The following is an 18843-nucleotide window of genomic DNA, read 5'->3' on the forward strand; positions in this document are numbered from 1 at the left end:
GCATCAGCTGATTTTTGACAGATGCTTATGTAGCTTCTGTAACAAGGTTATGAACTTGTATACATTTTTTGTGAGCGTCAGAATAGACCGTTTATTTTAAATCATCAGTTTATCTTTTGCATAACATAATTAGGTGTGAAATAGTTTTATCGATTAAATATGTCTCATGGGCAAAAATTGATGGAAAAGCCGAAAGTTCGATTTTGTCAAACTTCAGTGAATTCGTCTTCAAATTCTGAAATATGTACAGAAAATCCCGATCAAGCAATTCCACAATCACAGCCTGGTAAACCTCAAGTGAAAAGCGTCATCAGCTTGAAAGACCCTTTCAAAGTAACATATAAGAATGGAAATATTTTATTCTTGTCAAAGGGAAATATTGAAAATGTGAGTGTAGAACATTCATCTAAATCGACCTGCAACCCTCAGTCATCAACGGATACCGAAACTCAAAGATCATACTCGGCTGGCTCGTGCAATACTAAATTAACAACCTTGAGCAAGCCAGACTCATTTGATATTCAAGGTTTGGCCAAGAGCCAACAATCAATGTCTTGCACAAATAATCTTGAAAAAGGATATTCGAATACAGTTTCAATCAGTACAGAAGGCTGTGCCACGAATATGCCATTACCTTCTACAAGCATGTTAAAAGACATTACATCAAGTAGAAAAGTAAATATTCATCAGAGTAAATCAGCAAGTTGCTTGATTCCTGAACCCTCTGTTTCCAGCACAGAACTGAAAAATACATCGAAAATAAAGGCTGGAACAATTGCAAAGCCATTGGTCTGCACATCTAGATCTGAGTCTAAATTCGTGACTGCTAAAACTGTGCCTTGTACTGGAAAGAAGGTGGTAAAGAAATCTGGTCCCATATCTGATGAAAATGTAAAGTCGAATAAGAATGTAACTTGCAAAAGTAATGCATCAAAAGTAACTCGTCAAAAAGAAAAAACTCCTAGCAAGGTTGTGCCTTGTTCAAGTCGTACCATAAACATGAAAAAGAGTACCTCCTGTGGATTAAAAATTTCCAAACCTGGTACTAAGATATGGAAAGCTCACTCAAGGAGTAGCCCAGTTAAAAAAACAATACTGCGTGACGTCACTGGGCGAACAACAAATGTTTGTGTTGGTCCAGGTGTCGTTAGGTACTACCCACAACCATTCAAGCCTAACATGGAGAATGAAGTGCCACATATTAGGACAGATATTGTGTCTGGAGAACAATTAGGCAGACCAGAGTATAATTCAATTATGTGTACAATTGAGGAGCTAAAGAAAGCTCAGGCAGAAAAATTTGTCACTGATGTTGACCACTTGCCACTAGTTTACCGGAACTTAGTAAACCAGAAGGTACCTACTTTCCTTTTTGCCATGTTTACAGTGTGTATTTGCTAAGAAATGAAATCGTTTAAAGAAATAATGTCTTTGTAACTCATTTTTAAGTTTCTATTTTCATTTGTTCTTTACTTTAGGTTTCGGCAGCTTTAGATTTTCCTATAGATGAGGCAATTTACAAGAATCTTGTCGACCTTTCTGTCAATGAGAATCAATTGCCATCGAGACTAATTCGCAGCAAAGATCCAGAACCTCGGCATAGAGATATAGTTCCTAAACTATCAGATTTTTTTACACCAAGCTATTCAGAGGAATACTGTATTGCTGTTCAGATAAGACCCAGCAGCCCAGAGATTTCACGTAATTGGAGTGCATTCACAATAAGTGATAAAATATTTGGATGGAAGCATGACATGGACCAACACTATTAACAAAATATGGCAATAGATTTATTTTTATTAAACAAGGATTTGCATTTAATTTTCACTGATCTGCTAATATACTTTGGACATACATATAAATCACAGAATATTTACGACATATGTATATTGAATTGAATTAATTTTAGATATTGCTATTACTGTTACGGTAGAATAACGAAGGATAAGCGACAAATGCTGATTTCTCATTTTCAATCAGTATATACAATATCTGATTGAATATAAGGATTTTTAAAAATAATTTGTATAACGTTGTATCAAAGCGTATTAATATTAGCATTCTTGTGTATGTCTTACAATATTTTCTGGAGAACAATATAATCGCGATTTAAAATACCAAAACTAGATGTTTCCTTCAAAGTATTAATCGAGAAATCATGTTCAACAGTATGATTAGAATTAAAATAGCCTTCAAGCTTTGGTATGTTCAAATCCAACCTACAGAAAGCCTTGTTTATGTGTGGGTTTGAATTTAGATCATTATGCTGATTTTTCTGGGAAGAAGATATAGAACAAAAAAAACGGCAAAGTTTGGTACAAATTACAGTTTTTAAAATATCCTGTAGTTATTATGCAATAACGTTGTAACATCGCTCTAACCTAACATAGTTAGTAATCATACATAAATTTGAACATTGAACTAGCTTCCTAGCATCAATGTCCACTGGCTATAAAGGAGACAGTCAAGAGTCGCGATACTAAAAAAATTACAGACATATCTTATCTCTATCAAACTGAAATCATTGTGTTGATCATCGAAAATTAGTTTCTAGCTTGCAAATGGATTGAGATTTTTATCATAATCATCATCTTCTTGAAATGGATCGTCTTCTACTGTATTATTATCTTCAGCGAAAGGATTTTTTGATTCGTCATAACCATCTCCTGTAAAAGGATTCAATGGAACAATGGGCGTTTTCGGTGGAATAAAGGTTTTTTGAGCTGGTGACATTTTGGGGGATGAGATATTTAGAATCCGCGCTTCTCTAATTGGGATCGGTGAACCTTTTCGGGAAGATCGAGGCGTTGACGTTCCACTAGTTGGTCCTGACAAACTTGTGTCGAAAGATGACGAGTAGAAGTCAGGTTTAGCAAGAACTCTTAATCTTCCTTCAGGTATTGGTATCACAACGTTTGATGGTGTATCACTGCCGACATATCTTGGTTCTAACGTAACTGTAACGGCATCTCAGTCATTAAGCTATATAGATCGCTAATAATTTATATCTTTTTACACTAGATTCAACATAATTACCATGTTAAAAGTGAATCGCAAGCAGCGAAGTAGACTGAACTTACCAAGATTTGTATTTCTTCCTTCTCCCAGTCTGAGCTTTGCTTCAGCTCCTGCACCATATGCATAATAGTTTGGTTTAGGCTCCTGAAACTTAGGCTTTGGTTCTTGAAACTTTGATGATGGTAATGCCTGTGGTTTATCAGCGTCAGTGATGACTGTTAATTTTTTAAATACGCCCCGACCAAAATAATCAGCAACAAGAGAGAATGGATCTTCAGCTCGATCCAATAGACTATGAAATGTTTCATGAAGGTCTCTTGATTGTTCTTGCGCTTTGATGATATCTAATAACTTCTTATTGTTCGGGAGGCAAGCTGGACATTCATTTTCGTTTTCAGAAAAGCTTTGAAAGCAGCTGAAAAACAAGGAAACGCAGTATATTTGATAAACTCCTTTAGTAGAGTAAACACATAAACACAAACAATATTGGACACCAATATTTATCAAGTATATAGTGACACTAAATTTGATTTCTAGAGTGCATCAAATTTCCCATATATTTCAAGGACTTAATCAAAATTTTCTTGAAATATTTGAAATCATGTATGAGTCGAAAACTGAAAAAATAAAGTTGATTTACTGTTGGTGGTAGGAATGTTGACACATAAAGTGAACCGAAGGAAGTTCTAGCTGGTCATGACACGCACTGCAGCGTGACCCTTGAAAAATGATTGTGTTATTTTTGATAGATTCTATTTGCTCTCTTAATTTCTGTGTATCTGCTTGATATTTTTTCGTTAGGTCTGTGTCAGCCTGCGTCTGTTCATTTTCAGTGCGCAGTACATTATTCAAATAATTTCGTACATCACCCAGTGTACAGGACATTGATGTTGATAACGCATCCACCACCATCAATGGTGACAAAAGTTTTTCTTTTGCTACAAAAATATATTTAAAATCTTAGAACATGCCTTCACGGATACTATATGAATTCTTAAAAATTGGTAATTATGCTTTACCAATATATGTTAGAATGTCAGCTAAAAGTTTCGATGATGCGTTTTTGTTCCTAGCTACACTCCACAAAGCCTGAACCCACAAATTAGGATCTTGATGACCAAATCGTTTACAGGTTGCCAAAATTTGTTCATTATCGCCTTCACGTAAATGGTACTGCAGAATCTCTTGGTACCTGTCATTTGAAAATTGAAAGTAAAAAATAATACAGGTGGTTTCGCCGTGGGAAAATGTATTCAGAGAAAAGAAAAAAACAAATCCATTGAAGTAATTGTGTGACTTACAATTTTCTTTCTTCATACAGAAAGAGTATACCTCGTCGAAAGTTGTGCTGTTGGCAGAGTATTAATATCTGATCTTTATCATAACTAGCTTCCGAACTTTGTAACAATCTGACAACTTTTTGTTCATACTGGAGTTTTGCTACCTCACTACCTAAGGCTGACCACACGTGTAGATAATGTTCTACTAAGGTATTATACACTAACGTGCTCCATCTGCAATATAACAAAAGATCATGCTTTTCACATTACGTGCTATATGTAATTGCATATATTCGATTTATGAGAAAATATTCAAAATCAATATGACATGATTATATTAAAATTTTATACCTACTTGCTTTCACATTTTACTAGATGCTCTAAAAATTCAACCAGACGTTCAGAATTGCCAAGGAACAAATGTATGAATTCTTCTGGATTAGCTTTTTCGATGCTCTGTTCGACAGATCCATCCAACGTGGCCTAAACAAACAATTCTTCATAAAAAATAATTCGACCTCTTGTCAAACAGTAAAATCAAACTCATACCTGGTCAACAAGAGGTTTATTTGCAGGTCTATAATTAGTACACAATCTTTTTAAAAATTGTGTTGCCTCATTTGGTACATGTTCAATTAATACGCTTCCGTACTTTTTCATATTTGACTCAGCCTGAAATTATAATGCAAAATTGAGTATGGCAAGAACCAGTGTATAATAGGTAATTGATGAGAATGCTAAGCATTCACCTCTTCGAAATCTAAAGTTGCAATGTATTCCAGAGCCCCTTTATATTCAGCTTTATCTTCTATTTGAATTCGCAAATACCATTCGTGTTTGCCATGTTTTGTAGCCAAGAGTAATGCATCTTCTGATGATGCCTGGCGACACACTTTTATGGCTATTTCGACATCGAAATCCACTTCGCGGTCCTTGGTCTAAAATGTTTTGAACAATGTAAGTTATCAATTTAAAAGGTATTTGTGAGAGAATTATAACTTATATACCAAGATTACAAATTCATTGATTTCTTACTTACCATGATAAATTCTTTTAATTTCTCAGTATGGTTCAATTTTGTATAACAGTTTAACAATAAAGTAGTGTGGTCCCCAGTAGCTTGACCTTGTTTATGCAGTGCTTGAAGGTACGTCGTTAAATTGTCAATGTGTTGCGAATCCAAGAATTTTCGTATCACATAAGACGGTTCAAGCTTTCCAATCGTTTTTATATATTGTTCTATGGCCCCGTTATGATCACCTTTCGAATACAGATGGTCTCCATACTGGCGGAATATATCTACAAGTCCCTCCGCATCATATTGTTGACTTTTTGCTATTCTATAAAGTAACGTACGTGGCGTTATGCAAGATTTTTTGAAATTGAAGGAATCATTACTGAAAATATTATTAGTGCTGAAAAAAAAACAATACTTTACCGTATTGAAACATCGTAAAGATTTTTTTTGAATAATAATGTCAGCTTTGATTGTAAATCCTTTTCATCTAAGTGATACAGCTTACTATTGCCGCTCAAAATGAAGAAGCCACCCCACTCTGATAAGACAGCTTGGACTGACAACATTGGTGCAGAAAATACAATAACTTTGTTCTGAATATCAAGAACCGTGATCGTGTGCTTATCTGCACCTGGAGGTATAGGTTCTATAGTACTGAAAATATTGGCAAAAGCAATTATTTTTCATCATGGCGAAGAAAACGCTTGGATCTACGAAGTATCAACAAATTGTTGATCATACTTAGGTTTTGCACAAATAGTTGTTGTTCTGGGAACATTGGCAGCCTCCTTGGCTATTATCACTAGATAACTTCGAAACCATTCCAGCATGATTTTTTGTCCATCCACTGCATAACATGGACCTCTTCCATCTGGTGTGTAACAGTACACAGCCTGAATAAAAGTAATTCAAGATCCTTACTAGGTATGATATCCAAAATCATTTTTACTTTTTAATTTCACCTTCATGTCCGTAAAGATGGCCAGGATTTTAACAAATGGTTTGCAATTTTTAAGCTAATGAATTTGAAACTATAAAAGCTGAAGTAAAGCAAAACATATATTTATAACAGTAATCTAGTAATGTCGAATTACTCATGCAGTTACTACAGCTAAAGAGGATTGTTGTTTTAATACTCATGACTACACAGCAAAATGATGTAGATTTTTATAGAGATCTTACATCATTGCGCCCGATCATGAAGTGACTGCCTTGGGTTGAGTCAGCCAAAACGCTGCACTTCCTTGAGCACCCCATATTATCTAAACTAGTTTTATACTCTTTATCCTTGACAGTGATATTATACAGGAATACACTAGTGGTTGTTGCAACAAACATATGAGTTTGCTTGCCTGTCGATCGTATTGCAAGTCCAGTTACAGGTGTATTACTGTCCTTCAGTATTCGTATTTTATTTTTCCTTTCCCGTGTCAGGTCACCTCTATAAATTGAATATTATGACTGTGTAACAATAATTTTAAATTAACCAGAGGTTGTTCCAGAGATTAAAATCTAAAATTAATGTGACCTGTAGAGCATAATGGATCCATCGCCGAAACCAACAGCCATCAAAGTAAGCCCGCTATGAACACACAATGCACTAGCTGGAACTGCACGGTACCCAGGAACGGCTCTGCTGATTCTAACACAAGTTGGATTACCGTGTTTGTCCAGCTTGGCTAGATTCCAAACTTTTATTGTCGGATTACAACCAGGCTCATCTTCCTAAACAAAAAAATTTACATTTCCTTAGGTCATATTTTGAGGGAAAGAGATAAGTACGTGTATAGCAATGATGGATTATCCTGACTAAAAAGCATTTAATTACTGTAAATGACACTTACACCAATTGTAAATAAGAAGGTAGAATGTTGTACTTGTTGGGCTAAGGTCAACGTTATTTCGTAGGCACGAAATGTTGTGATCACATATTTTCTGTTCACCAAGTGCACGTTACCTGTGTTATCACCAAAGACAAGGTCTCCATTTCCACTGGTTGCTGCTGTGACTTGAGCTTCCTGGAGAACAGAAAGTATATAAACTGTTTCATTTATAACCATATATCACGTGCAGGTTAAAAGAGGTTCTTGTGAAACAAAGTTATCACAGAGAGACAAATAGAAACGTCGCATCCTAAACATTCTACCATTTATCTCATGTCACTGCAGACATCATTTTTCAAGAGACAAAAAATAAGTTTACCCCAAGAGCTTCAGATATTTTGCCACTGTCCACTTCCTTCTTCAAATCGAAGAAGTTGAACCGCCTCCACTAAAAACATATTCTGATTAAATAAAGAATCAAATGTGAGGTTAGAATCATTATCAAAGGATTAAATATTTTGGGTACTAAAATTAAAAGAAATATCACCTCCAGGAACGCCATCATAAATATAATAATTATTACGCTGACATTGACACTTTCACGCCTGTTAAAATTTCATAAGAACCAACATTTTTTCCAATATTTGACAGCTCGCTGACACAGTGTTCCAAAGCAACCCACCCCCATGATCTAACCAACACTAACACCCAGACTCAAGGTCTACCAGCTTAGCACATGCGCGATATATACGTTATATGTACACATATTTATATATGATGCAATTCGAAAATTACAATACAAAAATCTACAGCCACAGATCATCTGACCGAATATAAATAATAGTGTAGTATCTTGAATGAAAACACTATTAGTAATTTTTTGCTATTCCTTTAATGGCTTATGTTATGTAGTCTCTTTGCATCTTTCCTAATGAAATCATATATCATAAATTGGACATATACCTATACATATTTGCAATTAGGGACTGAATTTTACATTAACAGTACAAATGTTAGGCATATATAAGCTTTTATTGAATCATTTATTACATGGTTCCATTTTACAGTAGCCCAATTGGTATATAAATAATAATATTACTGGGAGTAATATAATAATATGTAACAAATAATATTAAGATTCATTGATCATTATGATAATGATAATAGTAAATACACGTTACAGCATAAATGTATGCTCAATGTTAATTATGGTGACAGAATAATTTTTGCATAACGTTATAAATTAATACATAAACTTATACTTATTATACATGGGCATTTATTGAGAAAATTCCGCCAATTATATTTATATATTATAATTAAATTTATTTATATACATACATATGTATATATAAATATATATACACACACACACACACACACACACACACACATATATAAAATATATGTGTAATATATGTGTGCGTGTGCGTGTGCGTATACATATATGTATGTATGTATGTATGTATGTATACATATACTATATTTATTTATATAAGTAATTGTAATATATTTACTCTTTTTACTGTTCTGTAATAATCATGTGTCCCGCGTATAATCATTCTTCAATCTTATTTTTTTCTATCATTACGTAATTTTTTTTCATTATCATAGAGATCTTAAATAGTAATAAACCTTAAATACCATAATGATTATATTATATCAATAACAAAATAAAACTATTAGACACTACAACAGTCAGCAAGCGAAAATAATAACGTGAACTCTGTTAACACTAGTCTTTATCCTAGTTTACTACACTCACGTCATAATAAGACGTTCAGCAAAACTTGATTCTGGTTGCACTTAACTCGTTGCACAATTTCACAGTTGCCAGTGAGACAAAACTGTACATTAAAAGGTCCAGTTGAGAAATGTTGTTACCAAGGTATTATCATATTGCAATACAAATACAATGGTCGTGTGCTTTCAAATGGAAACTCAACAATGCAAAATATCTAACATGGATCCTATATAAAGACTAGTGTTACATGAGCTATAGTTAAAAATGATAATCATCGTCAACTGAACGTTACTAAATTTCCTTGAAATTTAGAATTATAACAAATAATGCAAAAATGCATGTAAAGGTACATCATTGACTAGAATGCAATCAATGCATTATTAAATCTATTACGTTGAGATTTATTAATAATAATCATAATAATCTACGTTATAATGTACAAAGTGAGCTGTGCATGTACTCACTCAAGTACTAGACATGACGGTACATTTCTATTGTATAAAATAGAAATATTTTTTCATTCAACTGACGCCATACTCAATTTTTAAAATATTTTTATTAAATTAAATCATTATTGGAATACCTACGGTTCCTATCAAAGCATATATTATATAATGTACATAGAGGTTTATAAGGAGCTGAGACTTCGGAAATATTTATTGTTTTGAATTTTATATTGTACGTTTGTAGTATGAATAGATCATAGATCGGACAGTAGTTTGTCAAAATTCCTGTCTTGTTTTTCTTATTTCAATATTAGCCAGCTTGTAATCAATCACTTACTGAATATCGTTCTACCGTACATGATTCACGCACATTCGTACGTGCTTGTTATTTTCGTAGTACACATTACCCATTGTTTTGCATAAAAAGATGCGATCTTTTTGAATTATACTTCAGAATCTTTCTTTACGACTTTCTCATTTATTGTTTCATCTTTCAATTCCTATTTTCCATATGTTACTCCAACTAACTTATCATAAATAAATTACCATAACAAAATAAAATTCAAAACTTAACAGACACTCCTACAAAATCCAAAAATCTAGGAAAACGTTTAAATTATAATAACAGTTGACGGCAATATAAGTTTGTTGAACATTGAGTACACCCGTATGATGATGATCACTTGCTATTCAAAAATTAAATAAATAGTAATAGATTTTCAAAACAACGGTGTACTGTCGTATAGAATTTACAGAAATTAGTTTGAGTTGCTGCAAATTATTATTCTAAACATGAAACAGCCATCTCTGAGTCTAGAGTACCTTTCGTCATTTGCAATAATAAATAATTGCAATATTAATTTGCCGCTAAATATAGATCACATTCTCACACACTTTCACTCTTCATATATACATCTTTTTATAGAAATCAAATTGAGTTTGAAATATAAAGAAAATTAAAGTTTTCACAGCAAGAAGATTAGAGTGTGAATATTCATCTTGATCCTCATAATAATATTACTAAAAGGCCGTTTTAACGAATAAATCGTGATTTTTTCATAAACCCAACGTTGTCAATTGTATATGTTTTGATGACAATCAATAGGTATAATAGTTATAATACAGTCAAGTTTACAATAAAATCCGTTTTGAATTTGGCTTCATGTATCTAATCAAGACTTTTATGCAGACAGAATGAGTTATACCCGATTCCAGTTCATTCTCAACGACTTTTACTTGCACAATTTATCAACGTCGAACTCCGAATATAAACAATCAACTACAAATGTACTTACATCTAAGTAACAAATAATCGGAAACAATTGATCTTTCACGTTATCATTGACATAACGTGATCATGTTAAACATAGCCAAGATAGTACATATCACAAATATTTATTGCTTGTGTAATGTAATGGCAATTAAGTTTGGTGTTGGACCAAGTTCATTTATTACTCTCGTTTCGTGATCAGACACATTTATTTCAAGGGTAGCGACAGGACCTGTTTTGTTATATGCCCACCTAAAACACTGATTCACACTAGTTCTTGTCATATTCACTGTAACACTTGAGTAAGAACGACATTCCCAAGTTTTTCCTGATTACTAGGAGATTTTGGAAAAAATTTGTGACTTGCATTTATAATCTGCATTAAAGTCTTGTTTGGATATCAAATGTTGATATAAATTTTGCCAATTTTGTCCATAAGATAACTTACATTTCTATTGCGTATATTTAATTTGCTTATACATTATTTTCGTTTTTAGAGTGAAATATTCTTCATACAATAAAATAGAACTCAGATTCATCTTGACACGCCACATGATGTTATAGTTAGTCTCTGATGCCTATAATATATGTATGTCACTGACCAATCGATATTACAGAATATTTGTAAATGTTGAAAGTTATTACATTCAAAAAATATTTTGTATTGTCCAAGTTCTAGGAAACTATATTTCAGATGGTTATCCAATTGTTTCACATATTGAAATGAATACCAATCAAACGCAGAGATAGATCTGGAAATACTCTTCACATTTGTTATGAATTTTTGCAAAGAAGTGGCTAACATATGTTACCTCACACCACTCAATTTTTTCCTTTTTTGTAATCGCTGGTCAATTTCCTTCCTGGTTTAGTATTTCAATGAATAGAAAATTACCAATATGAAGGGCAAAGAAAATATATACAGTCAGCTACTAGTATTCAGACTTATTGATATCAGATGCAAAGTCTGATCGCTTCTGGAAATAATGCTTGACATGGCGTTTAAATGGTACATTAGTCATACCGATCACTGTTTTTTACTGTCCCATATGCGTTATTCTCAATTTGATCTATTACATGTATTTGTATGCTATTGAGTATACATACATATACATGGTCCACTCGCGTCTACCACACAACGTTAAATCACTTCTATCAACTTTGCAATCCATGTCCAACATCTTATGCGATGTCATATTCAATGGTAAATTTTCAAGCTACGTCTCAACTGTACAGTATTTAGCGAGAAATACTCAGAGAGATGTACACAGTCAAATTTAAACACGTATTCATTGTAACATTGAATGAATTGTTTATTCGCGTTGATTTTATACCACTTCAATAACACTGAAAAAATAATTCCAGCATGTAAAGATGTATAGAATATCTCTGTTCAACACCAGTCTGTGAAAGCTACCAAGTTTACTGTAAATACAGTTCTTTGCATCTATTTTTGAATGACATTCAAAGTAATTCCATACTGTAGGTCAGTCTTTTTTTACAAATAAACGCTAATTAGTAATAGCGTGTGTGATTATATATTTTTCCCAACTATCACAAAATGCAGAAGCTGTACACGGAAATTGGATGATAAACAAGCAGCTGACTTGAATTTGAGTTTACTAAACGATAACTGGAAACTAAATATTACAGCCATCTGGTTATCTTAGGACATTAGAGGTCTGATGCAGTATCTGTACGGAATCTTATTTTCAACGTCCATTACCTTAGCTAGTGTTTTTTATAATTCACTTAGCTTGCGTCTGAGATTCTGGAGGTGGGGCTAGCGTAATAGGAGCGATATTGGAACCAGGACCTTTGCGTGCCAGTTTTGACCTATGATATGTACAAATAAGTTTATTGTAGTATACGATCTTCGCAATTCGAATATTCAAACTTATAGTAAAGAGCGCGTCTTACCTAATTTGTCCAGCAAGTAAAGGATTGATAGCATAAAGCCAATCGTAGACTTCTTTATCACCAAGTGTTTGGAGAAGGTAACCTCGGTGTTTAGTTACCACACTAAACAAAACATCAATAGTTAAATATTTTTGTAAATTAAACATGTTTTATGTGGCAGATAACTGGATAAAAAATAAGTTTCACGATTCTGGAAGTTATCAAAAAATTAAACTGTAGTCAAGTACCTGAATGTGTTGGGTACTTTGACCATTGCTAATTGGTCCTCAGAATATTCGACTTGTGCAGTAGCAAGATTGATTAATGCTCTTTCAACCGGATCTTTTTCCTCTCTGAAGATAAAAACATAAGGCCTACGGACAGCCTGTAAAGTGAAAAAATGTAAATCATCAAATACACTTCAAGTAACCAATAAGACTTTTTCAGGGGTGGAAGCACGAACTTGTGTACATACCACCCATCGTTTCTTCCAGCCATTAGTTTTATGTTCCAAGATATTCAAATATCCTTTTCTTGCAATAACAGGGCTGATGCGAATTTCTTCGACCTCTGGTACATATAGAACTAAACTTTCTTTCAATGGTGACGAAGAACCAAGGGGTGCTGGAGCCATACTGTTTACTTGACTAGCAGATTCCCCAGCCATCATACTATCCTGGAGTTCCTGGAGCCGAGCACGCTCAGGAGAAGTCAACCTAAAGATGCACGACTTAGATCGGGTCCGGACTATTATTCCTGTTGGCTGCAAGTAACACTCCTGTATCTCTTATGCGTTCCCTACTTTGCTAGTGGTTGTTTTTTTTTTTTTTCAAGCAATTACACAATAGTCAGTGAGAATATGCATAACAGGTTTGGAAGAAGAATATTTTAAATTATAATCACGAAAATTACTCAGTTGTAAAAGTAAAGAAAAGGGGAATAATCTTACGTTTGCATTTTCATGTTATGGTTACACACGAGTCAACGTAATTTAATTATTTGATGATGTTATTTTTCAAGCCACATGTTGCAGTGCATCACTAATAAAAATATATATGTTCACAGAACAATGAAATAAAACAAAAAATTTGAACAGGACCCTGATCCACTTAATATATAATATATAATATTTTGTATAGTCAAGGTATGTCACATAATGAGAGAACGAGCACATATATAAAAATTGATCACTATTCGATGATTTGTTGCTGCATGCAACTTATAGTGGCGGAAATTAGCACGCTGCACATTTAGCAGCAAATAATATAATAAGAACAACCACAAGCGATGATTGAGACATACAGTGAGCGTTACCTGTTTAAAACCGTCACATTTGTGTTGATATACTGACTCTTGTGATGATGTAGACATGACCGATGAAATCATGGATGTAGACATCTCAGTTATGGCATCCTCGCCAGGTGAAACATCTGACAAAACGATTGGCTCTTTGCTGGGAATTCTTCCCTGTATTAACTTTACACATTTAGTAGCAAGTTCTCGCTCTCGGTCTGTCATTTCCCAAGGCTCATAGACATCCTTGCTTGCAGATTTTTTGAGTTTTATTGGGCTAGCATGTGGTTCATTAGTGGCTTTTGCCACCATATTGCAGACCTCCTGGAAATTATGTCATTAAATTGTTTGATTGCCACTTGAACAGCTACATAAAAATCTCAGAAACTACACGAAATTGCAATGGTTTGGAGATTTTCAACATCAATTCTTGCAAACTTACTTTTTCACTTTTGGTAAAATCATGTGCCGTTTTATTGCAAAATGGAACTTTATCAATTCCAAGTCTTTCTCTGAGTAAAAGTGTGTGCCGAACTCGTTCTACTTCTTCAAGTCTAGTAAGCTTTTCCAGTTCCCATTGATGATCAAAAATCAAGCTATCACCACGTGGTCTCCATCCATGGAGGTTTTCTTCACCCCTAACGTAAGTAGAACTTGTATCTAGTACTCTACGTTGTCGTCTTTGTACTCCTGTAGCATAAAATAGTTAAATCATGGTTGCATTATAAAATTAGTACTTTGTCAAGATTTTGCCAAGCAAATATGGTGGGACACTATACTCGTGCATAATGTTGATGGAAATTCGCTAGTTCAGAATTCAACTAAGAACAAGTATGAAATTTTTATCTCCATGAACAGTGGGAAATGGATAGGTGTCTACACTAAGGGCAGAACAGACAAACCTGGGCTACCTGCTTCAGATGCACGTCGTAAAACCAACTCGTAGACACCACTGAGCCTGTTAGCTTCTTGATTCCGATAGTGACCACTAAACAAATGCTTCAGAGATCGTGGGCCGACTCTTGCATCCCGTCCGTAGATGATCATACTGAGATCCTTCGTTATAATAGCTGGTCTGCCACAGTTTTCAAGCTAGTGCAACATTGAAAACATATTTAAATATGGATATGGCAGTAGTACTTTGAACTTTACTAATAGTAGAAGATAAATAGTTCAGACTTGTGTAGATCAAAAATAAAAAATTAAACTTACTTCTAAGTAAGCCGAAATGGTCATAAATATTTGTTCTCCGTAGGATGTTACTCTGTTTAATAATGCTGAATTGTGCAAAGAGCTGTCCCAGGCAGCCTCAAATCTAAACATGCATCTATCATCTCCCGGAATTTCCAAATATTCTCCAGGGAAGAGACCAAGAGATAATACTGAAGAATCATTATCCTCTTCTTCGGGTTCAGGTGTGTTGCGAATACGTCCTACGACAAGTTCTCTCACATCTTTCCATCGAAGTTCAGATGCATGTTCGTGAACAATCGTAATACGAATACGACGTTGGATTCCTTGATGAAGTAAAAATAATCCGCGGCAAGGTAAATCATCGCTATGGTCAACTACTGACGGTACGTATTCTCCATTAGGGGCAAGTTCACAAATTTCGAACCACACTAGAACATCATATTTGGCATGAACATGCGATGTGCTAGGTGACGGTAATACGCTGCCAAACTTTGGCGAACGAACTGGTTGACTGATGGGAATAGATGGTGGGAGCATCCTTTTTGGTGGCTGCCTAGCACTGCTGCAAAAATAAGACATGTAAAATGACGAGTATCATTCATTGTGTAAACTTTAAGTAGCAAAAAACTTACTATTCCAATTTGGCATCTTTGTGTAATGGATGCTGTTGATAATGACCAAATACTTCGAATACAATAGGTTGGGTTTTCAGATATTCCAAGAAAGATTTGGTGACTGTCACTGTTATCTGTTGAATTGAAAATATATAAAATTTGGATTTGTACAACACAAAACGGGATTCATCATGGCACTACACTTCCGTTCCCTCATTCAAAATTCATTTTGTAATTCATTTAGTCCCAATGTTGCCATTTTGGAAGACAGAGATACTTACGTTCTGTACATGATAGAATCCTAACGGTGGATTTCCTTTACCAGCATTTTTAACAGGTTCAGTTGAGAAAGCTTCGTCATGTCTATGCAAAAAGCTGAAAATTGAATGTGATATGAATGTAGATTATCCTAATTGTAAGTAGTCAAATTCAAAATGTTGTTATAAATTTGAGCATTTGTCACTTGTTTAAATTTTTCGAACTATAATTAAGATAAAATTTGAATCAACCCTGGTATGGCGCGTTGCAAAACTCACTTGAATTGACAGAAAATGTCTGCATATTCTGTAGAAATTCCCATTGCTTGGAGTACCGTCACTCTAAAGGTAAATTCAACTCCAGCTTGGAGATGGTCCGGCAATTCTTCCTCTTTCATATCACTAGATACGGAACTATCACCTCTTCCACTATCAGCATCGCCGACTTCTTCGTCATCCTTACCCTCCTTAGAATCTTTCACATCGGTTGATCCTTCGACCACACGTTCTTCTTGTAAAAGGTTTTGCTGATTCTTTTCAAGAGTTTGTGTGAGAAGGGTATTTCGTTTGTTATATCTGTGGTTACCAAAGAGATCATCTTCAAATGATATACGAGCAGACTGTCTGACACCACTTGAATATTCGCTGTTTTCCTCTTCTAGAAAAAGGATCCATTAGAAACACACTGTTATATGTGAACGGAAAAAACTAATTACATATCTAGATTTCCAAATATACTATGTATTTAAAATTGTATTCAGATAAAGAAAGCCAATAATATATTTTATATGGACACTTCTTGCATATCCATCAATAGAGTAAAGTTTTACGTACCGATAACAGCTTGAACAGCAACTCTTAAGTATCCCTTTACATCTCCTTTTTCATTTACAATAGCAACTTTGTGAATAAGTGGTACAGGGTACATAAGATTGCTCAAGTATATGAAGGATCTAAATTGATAAGAAGTATTGTAGTTATAAAATTTTATCAAGATTTCTATTCATCTGGTACAATGACTGGGTATGTACGGCGTTACCTTCCAACCATCCGGAACCATGGGAATCTATCATAGAAGGGATCACCACCGGTAATGGTTTCAATGTTATAGTCTGGCGAAGTTGGCGACAACTCAGCTTCGTTGTGATACATTTCTCGCATTAATTCCAGCCTTTGCCTATTGAAGAGATACACGTTTACTTAGATATGTCAAATACAAGTTACACCACAAGCCATGCACTATAATGCTTGTACACTAAGGAAAGCTTGTGGTCTAAAACAAATGACAATGTTTTCCCTTCGTTATGCAAGCTCCACCTTAAGTAGAAATGCAAGAAAACTCTGACTGTACATGACAGCAGAGTTTGCTGCAAAATAGAATAAATTTGAAAGGATGGTACGGGAATTTCCAATCAAAAATCAGACAATAGTAGAACATGTTACATCAGCTTATGTTCATTCTTATGTGGCAAGATTACTCGAAGAAGTTATAGGAAAATTCAATACCATACTGTGTGGTCAAAATATGCGTTTCAAAAGGAAAGTCTCATACACAATGAATATTGATCCAATATGAGTGAAACGTTTTGAATTCCTGAAATGAATAGAGATATCGTCAAAGTTTTGTTGAATTTGAAAAAATTAGTATTGTAATTGTATACTGGGGATACATGTACTATATTTAAAGAATTTCAGCCAATTGATATCTCACAAGTATGCTGTTAAAAAAAAAAAAAAAAATTTGAATAAATAATAAAATCTGTGGCCCCCGAAAGTCAAGGTAATGCGACGTAGTCAATACATGTTATATCTCATATTTACTCGTCTTTAATACGTTGATTGAATAGAAATGATGGGGCAGTACCATTGGTTATGCAAAAATATTGAATATAGAGGTACATTTGATGTGATTGAAATTCTCTGAAGTTTTACCACAGTACGACTAATTACCACTTTGACTTTCAAAAGCGTTTGCACGTATACTGGCCATGCTGCACTCGAACTAAGCTAAAGATGATTCAAGCTATCATACATTGATAGAATGAATTTAATGTGTAAAATGTAATAATGCAGCAGGATTTACTCTTTTATGCGTAGAGAATGAAACGATGGAAAGAGTGTCGCGTGACTGAGCACCAACCTCGAAGGCAAAAGATTTGCGAGCGAGAACTTCTGATTAGAGCAGACTGTAAGGCATGGGAAAAAATCCTCTTTGGCCTCCGGAGTGCTGGGACTCAAGTCTTCATTGTATATGTGTCGCATCAACTCCAAGCGCTGTCTACAAGTCAACATTTATACCCCTGTTAGTGGCTGTTCATAGTCATGCGTTATAATCAATCAATCGCTGTCATTTGATGTAATTTTACTTAAATGAATAAAAAACTACGATTAGACCTCTATGAAAAACTAATTGAAACTTCAGTGTCACGATTTCCTAAAATTTTTTACTTCCATGTGTAGCTCAAAGTTTCTTAGGTACAATTTAACAGTCAATCTGTTAACATAGGAAATATTATGATAGTTCAATGCTTTGTAATTGTCATGTGTCACTGTAGAAATAATTTCAGAAAAAACAAGAACGTTTCAGTGTTTTATCTACAATAACGGGAATGCCACTGAATATGAACTGCCACCTCGCCTACAATTTTCGGCAAAGCCTCTATCCTAATGATGAACTGTATGTTCAACGTTTATCCTCTCTTACAGCGCTACTATATCCAGTACCACATTGAAAGGTAAGCTACACTATACACATTAGTAATGACTCAGGCAATTTCAGATAATGCAAAAATCAAACTATGACTTGGAAATGTATTTGCAATATCAAATCTAAATTGTTTTAACAGACAAAAATCTGCACCAAAGTTTTCTTTAGCAATATAGAATATACATTCCAAAATTTACAATGAATATAGTATGAATCATAGTACAGTAGAATTTAAAACTTCGAAGACATTTTCGACGTTTATCTAACTACTAAAATATGG

The 18843-nt window shown here is 34.2% G+C and overlaps 3 protein-coding genes across 24 annotated transcripts in view; 1 reads left to right on the plus strand and 2 right to left on the minus strand.

Annotated features, from left to right (window-relative positions):
• The first annotated feature begins 25 nt into the window (after nucleotides 1-25).
• On the plus strand, nucleotides 26-2472 carry LOC107219414 (flocculation protein FLO11). 2 transcript variants are annotated; one of them, XM_046730472.1, is made up of 3 exons: nucleotides 204-387; nucleotides 735-1356; nucleotides 1479-2472. In XM_046730472.1, the coding sequence occupies exons 1-3, from the start codon at nucleotides 347-349 to the stop codon at nucleotides 1770-1772; spliced, it is 957 nt and encodes a 318-aa protein (XP_046586428.1). In that variant the 5' UTR covers nucleotides 204-346; the 3' UTR covers nucleotides 1773-2472. The 2 variants fall into 2 exon arrangements, with proteins under 2 accessions (XP_015513106.2, XP_046586428.1); XM_015657620.2 differs by having other exon boundaries at nucleotides 26-1356.
• Nucleotides 1909-7847, minus strand: LOC107219411 (vacuolar protein sorting-associated protein 11 homolog). Of its 2 annotated transcripts, XM_015657613.2 has the most exons (16): nucleotides 7687-7847; nucleotides 7519-7587; nucleotides 7161-7334; nucleotides 6845-7041; nucleotides 6499-6757; nucleotides 6058-6209; nucleotides 5737-5970; nucleotides 5338-5638; nucleotides 5048-5236; nucleotides 4848-4970; nucleotides 4654-4781; nucleotides 4320-4532; nucleotides 4038-4210; nucleotides 3659-3956; nucleotides 3081-3433; nucleotides 1909-2957 (listed from the first exon to the last, which is right to left on the minus strand). In XM_015657613.2, the coding sequence occupies exons 1-16, from the start codon at nucleotides 7702-7704 to the stop codon at nucleotides 2551-2553; spliced, it is 3288 nt and encodes a 1095-aa protein (XP_015513099.2). In that variant the 5' UTR covers nucleotides 7705-7847; the 3' UTR covers nucleotides 1909-2550. The 2 variants fall into 2 exon arrangements, with proteins under 2 accessions (XP_015513099.2, XP_046586409.1); XM_046730453.1 differs by lacking the exons at nucleotides 3659-3956; nucleotides 4038-4210; nucleotides 4320-4532.
• A 305-nt stretch (nucleotides 7848-8152) lies between these two features.
• Nucleotides 8153-18843, minus strand: part of LOC107219415 (kinesin-like protein unc-104) — a 44644-nt gene continuing 33953 nt past the window's right edge. For 6 of the 20 annotated variants that reach the window (XM_046746842.1, XM_046746843.1, XM_046746850.1 and 3 more), the window contains 14 exons: nucleotides 17997-18134; nucleotides 16896-17033; nucleotides 16691-16809; nucleotides 16136-16514; nucleotides 15881-15974; nucleotides 15618-15733; nucleotides 15004-15547; nucleotides 14694-14883; nucleotides 14234-14481; nucleotides 13813-14115; nucleotides 12974-13261; nucleotides 12747-12883; nucleotides 12520-12621; nucleotides 8153-12435 (listed from right to left, as the gene is read on the minus strand). In XM_046746842.1, coding sequence (XP_046602798.1) covers nucleotides 12348-12435; nucleotides 12520-12621; nucleotides 12747-12883; nucleotides 12974-13261; nucleotides 13813-14115; nucleotides 14234-14481; nucleotides 14694-14883; nucleotides 15004-15547; nucleotides 15618-15733; nucleotides 15881-15974; nucleotides 16136-16514; nucleotides 16691-16809; nucleotides 16896-17033; nucleotides 17997-18134 — 2884 coding nt within the window. In that variant the 3' untranslated portion in view covers nucleotides 8153-12347. The remainder of the gene's footprint in view (nucleotides 12436-12519; nucleotides 12622-12746; nucleotides 12884-12973; nucleotides 13262-13812; nucleotides 14116-14233; nucleotides 14482-14693; nucleotides 14884-15003; nucleotides 15548-15617; nucleotides 15734-15880; nucleotides 15975-16135; nucleotides 16515-16690; nucleotides 16810-16895; nucleotides 17034-17996; nucleotides 18135-18843) is intronic. The other 14 variants (XM_046746857.1, XM_015657626.2, XM_046746853.1 and 11 more) reach the window with 8 other exon arrangements.

The sequence above is a fragment of the Neodiprion lecontei genome, chromosome 1, assembly GCF_021901455.1.
Source record: "Neodiprion lecontei isolate iyNeoLeco1 chromosome 1, iyNeoLeco1.1, whole genome shotgun sequence".
In the NCBI taxonomy this organism is placed as follows: Eukaryota; Metazoa; Arthropoda; class Insecta; order Hymenoptera; family Diprionidae; genus Neodiprion; species Neodiprion lecontei.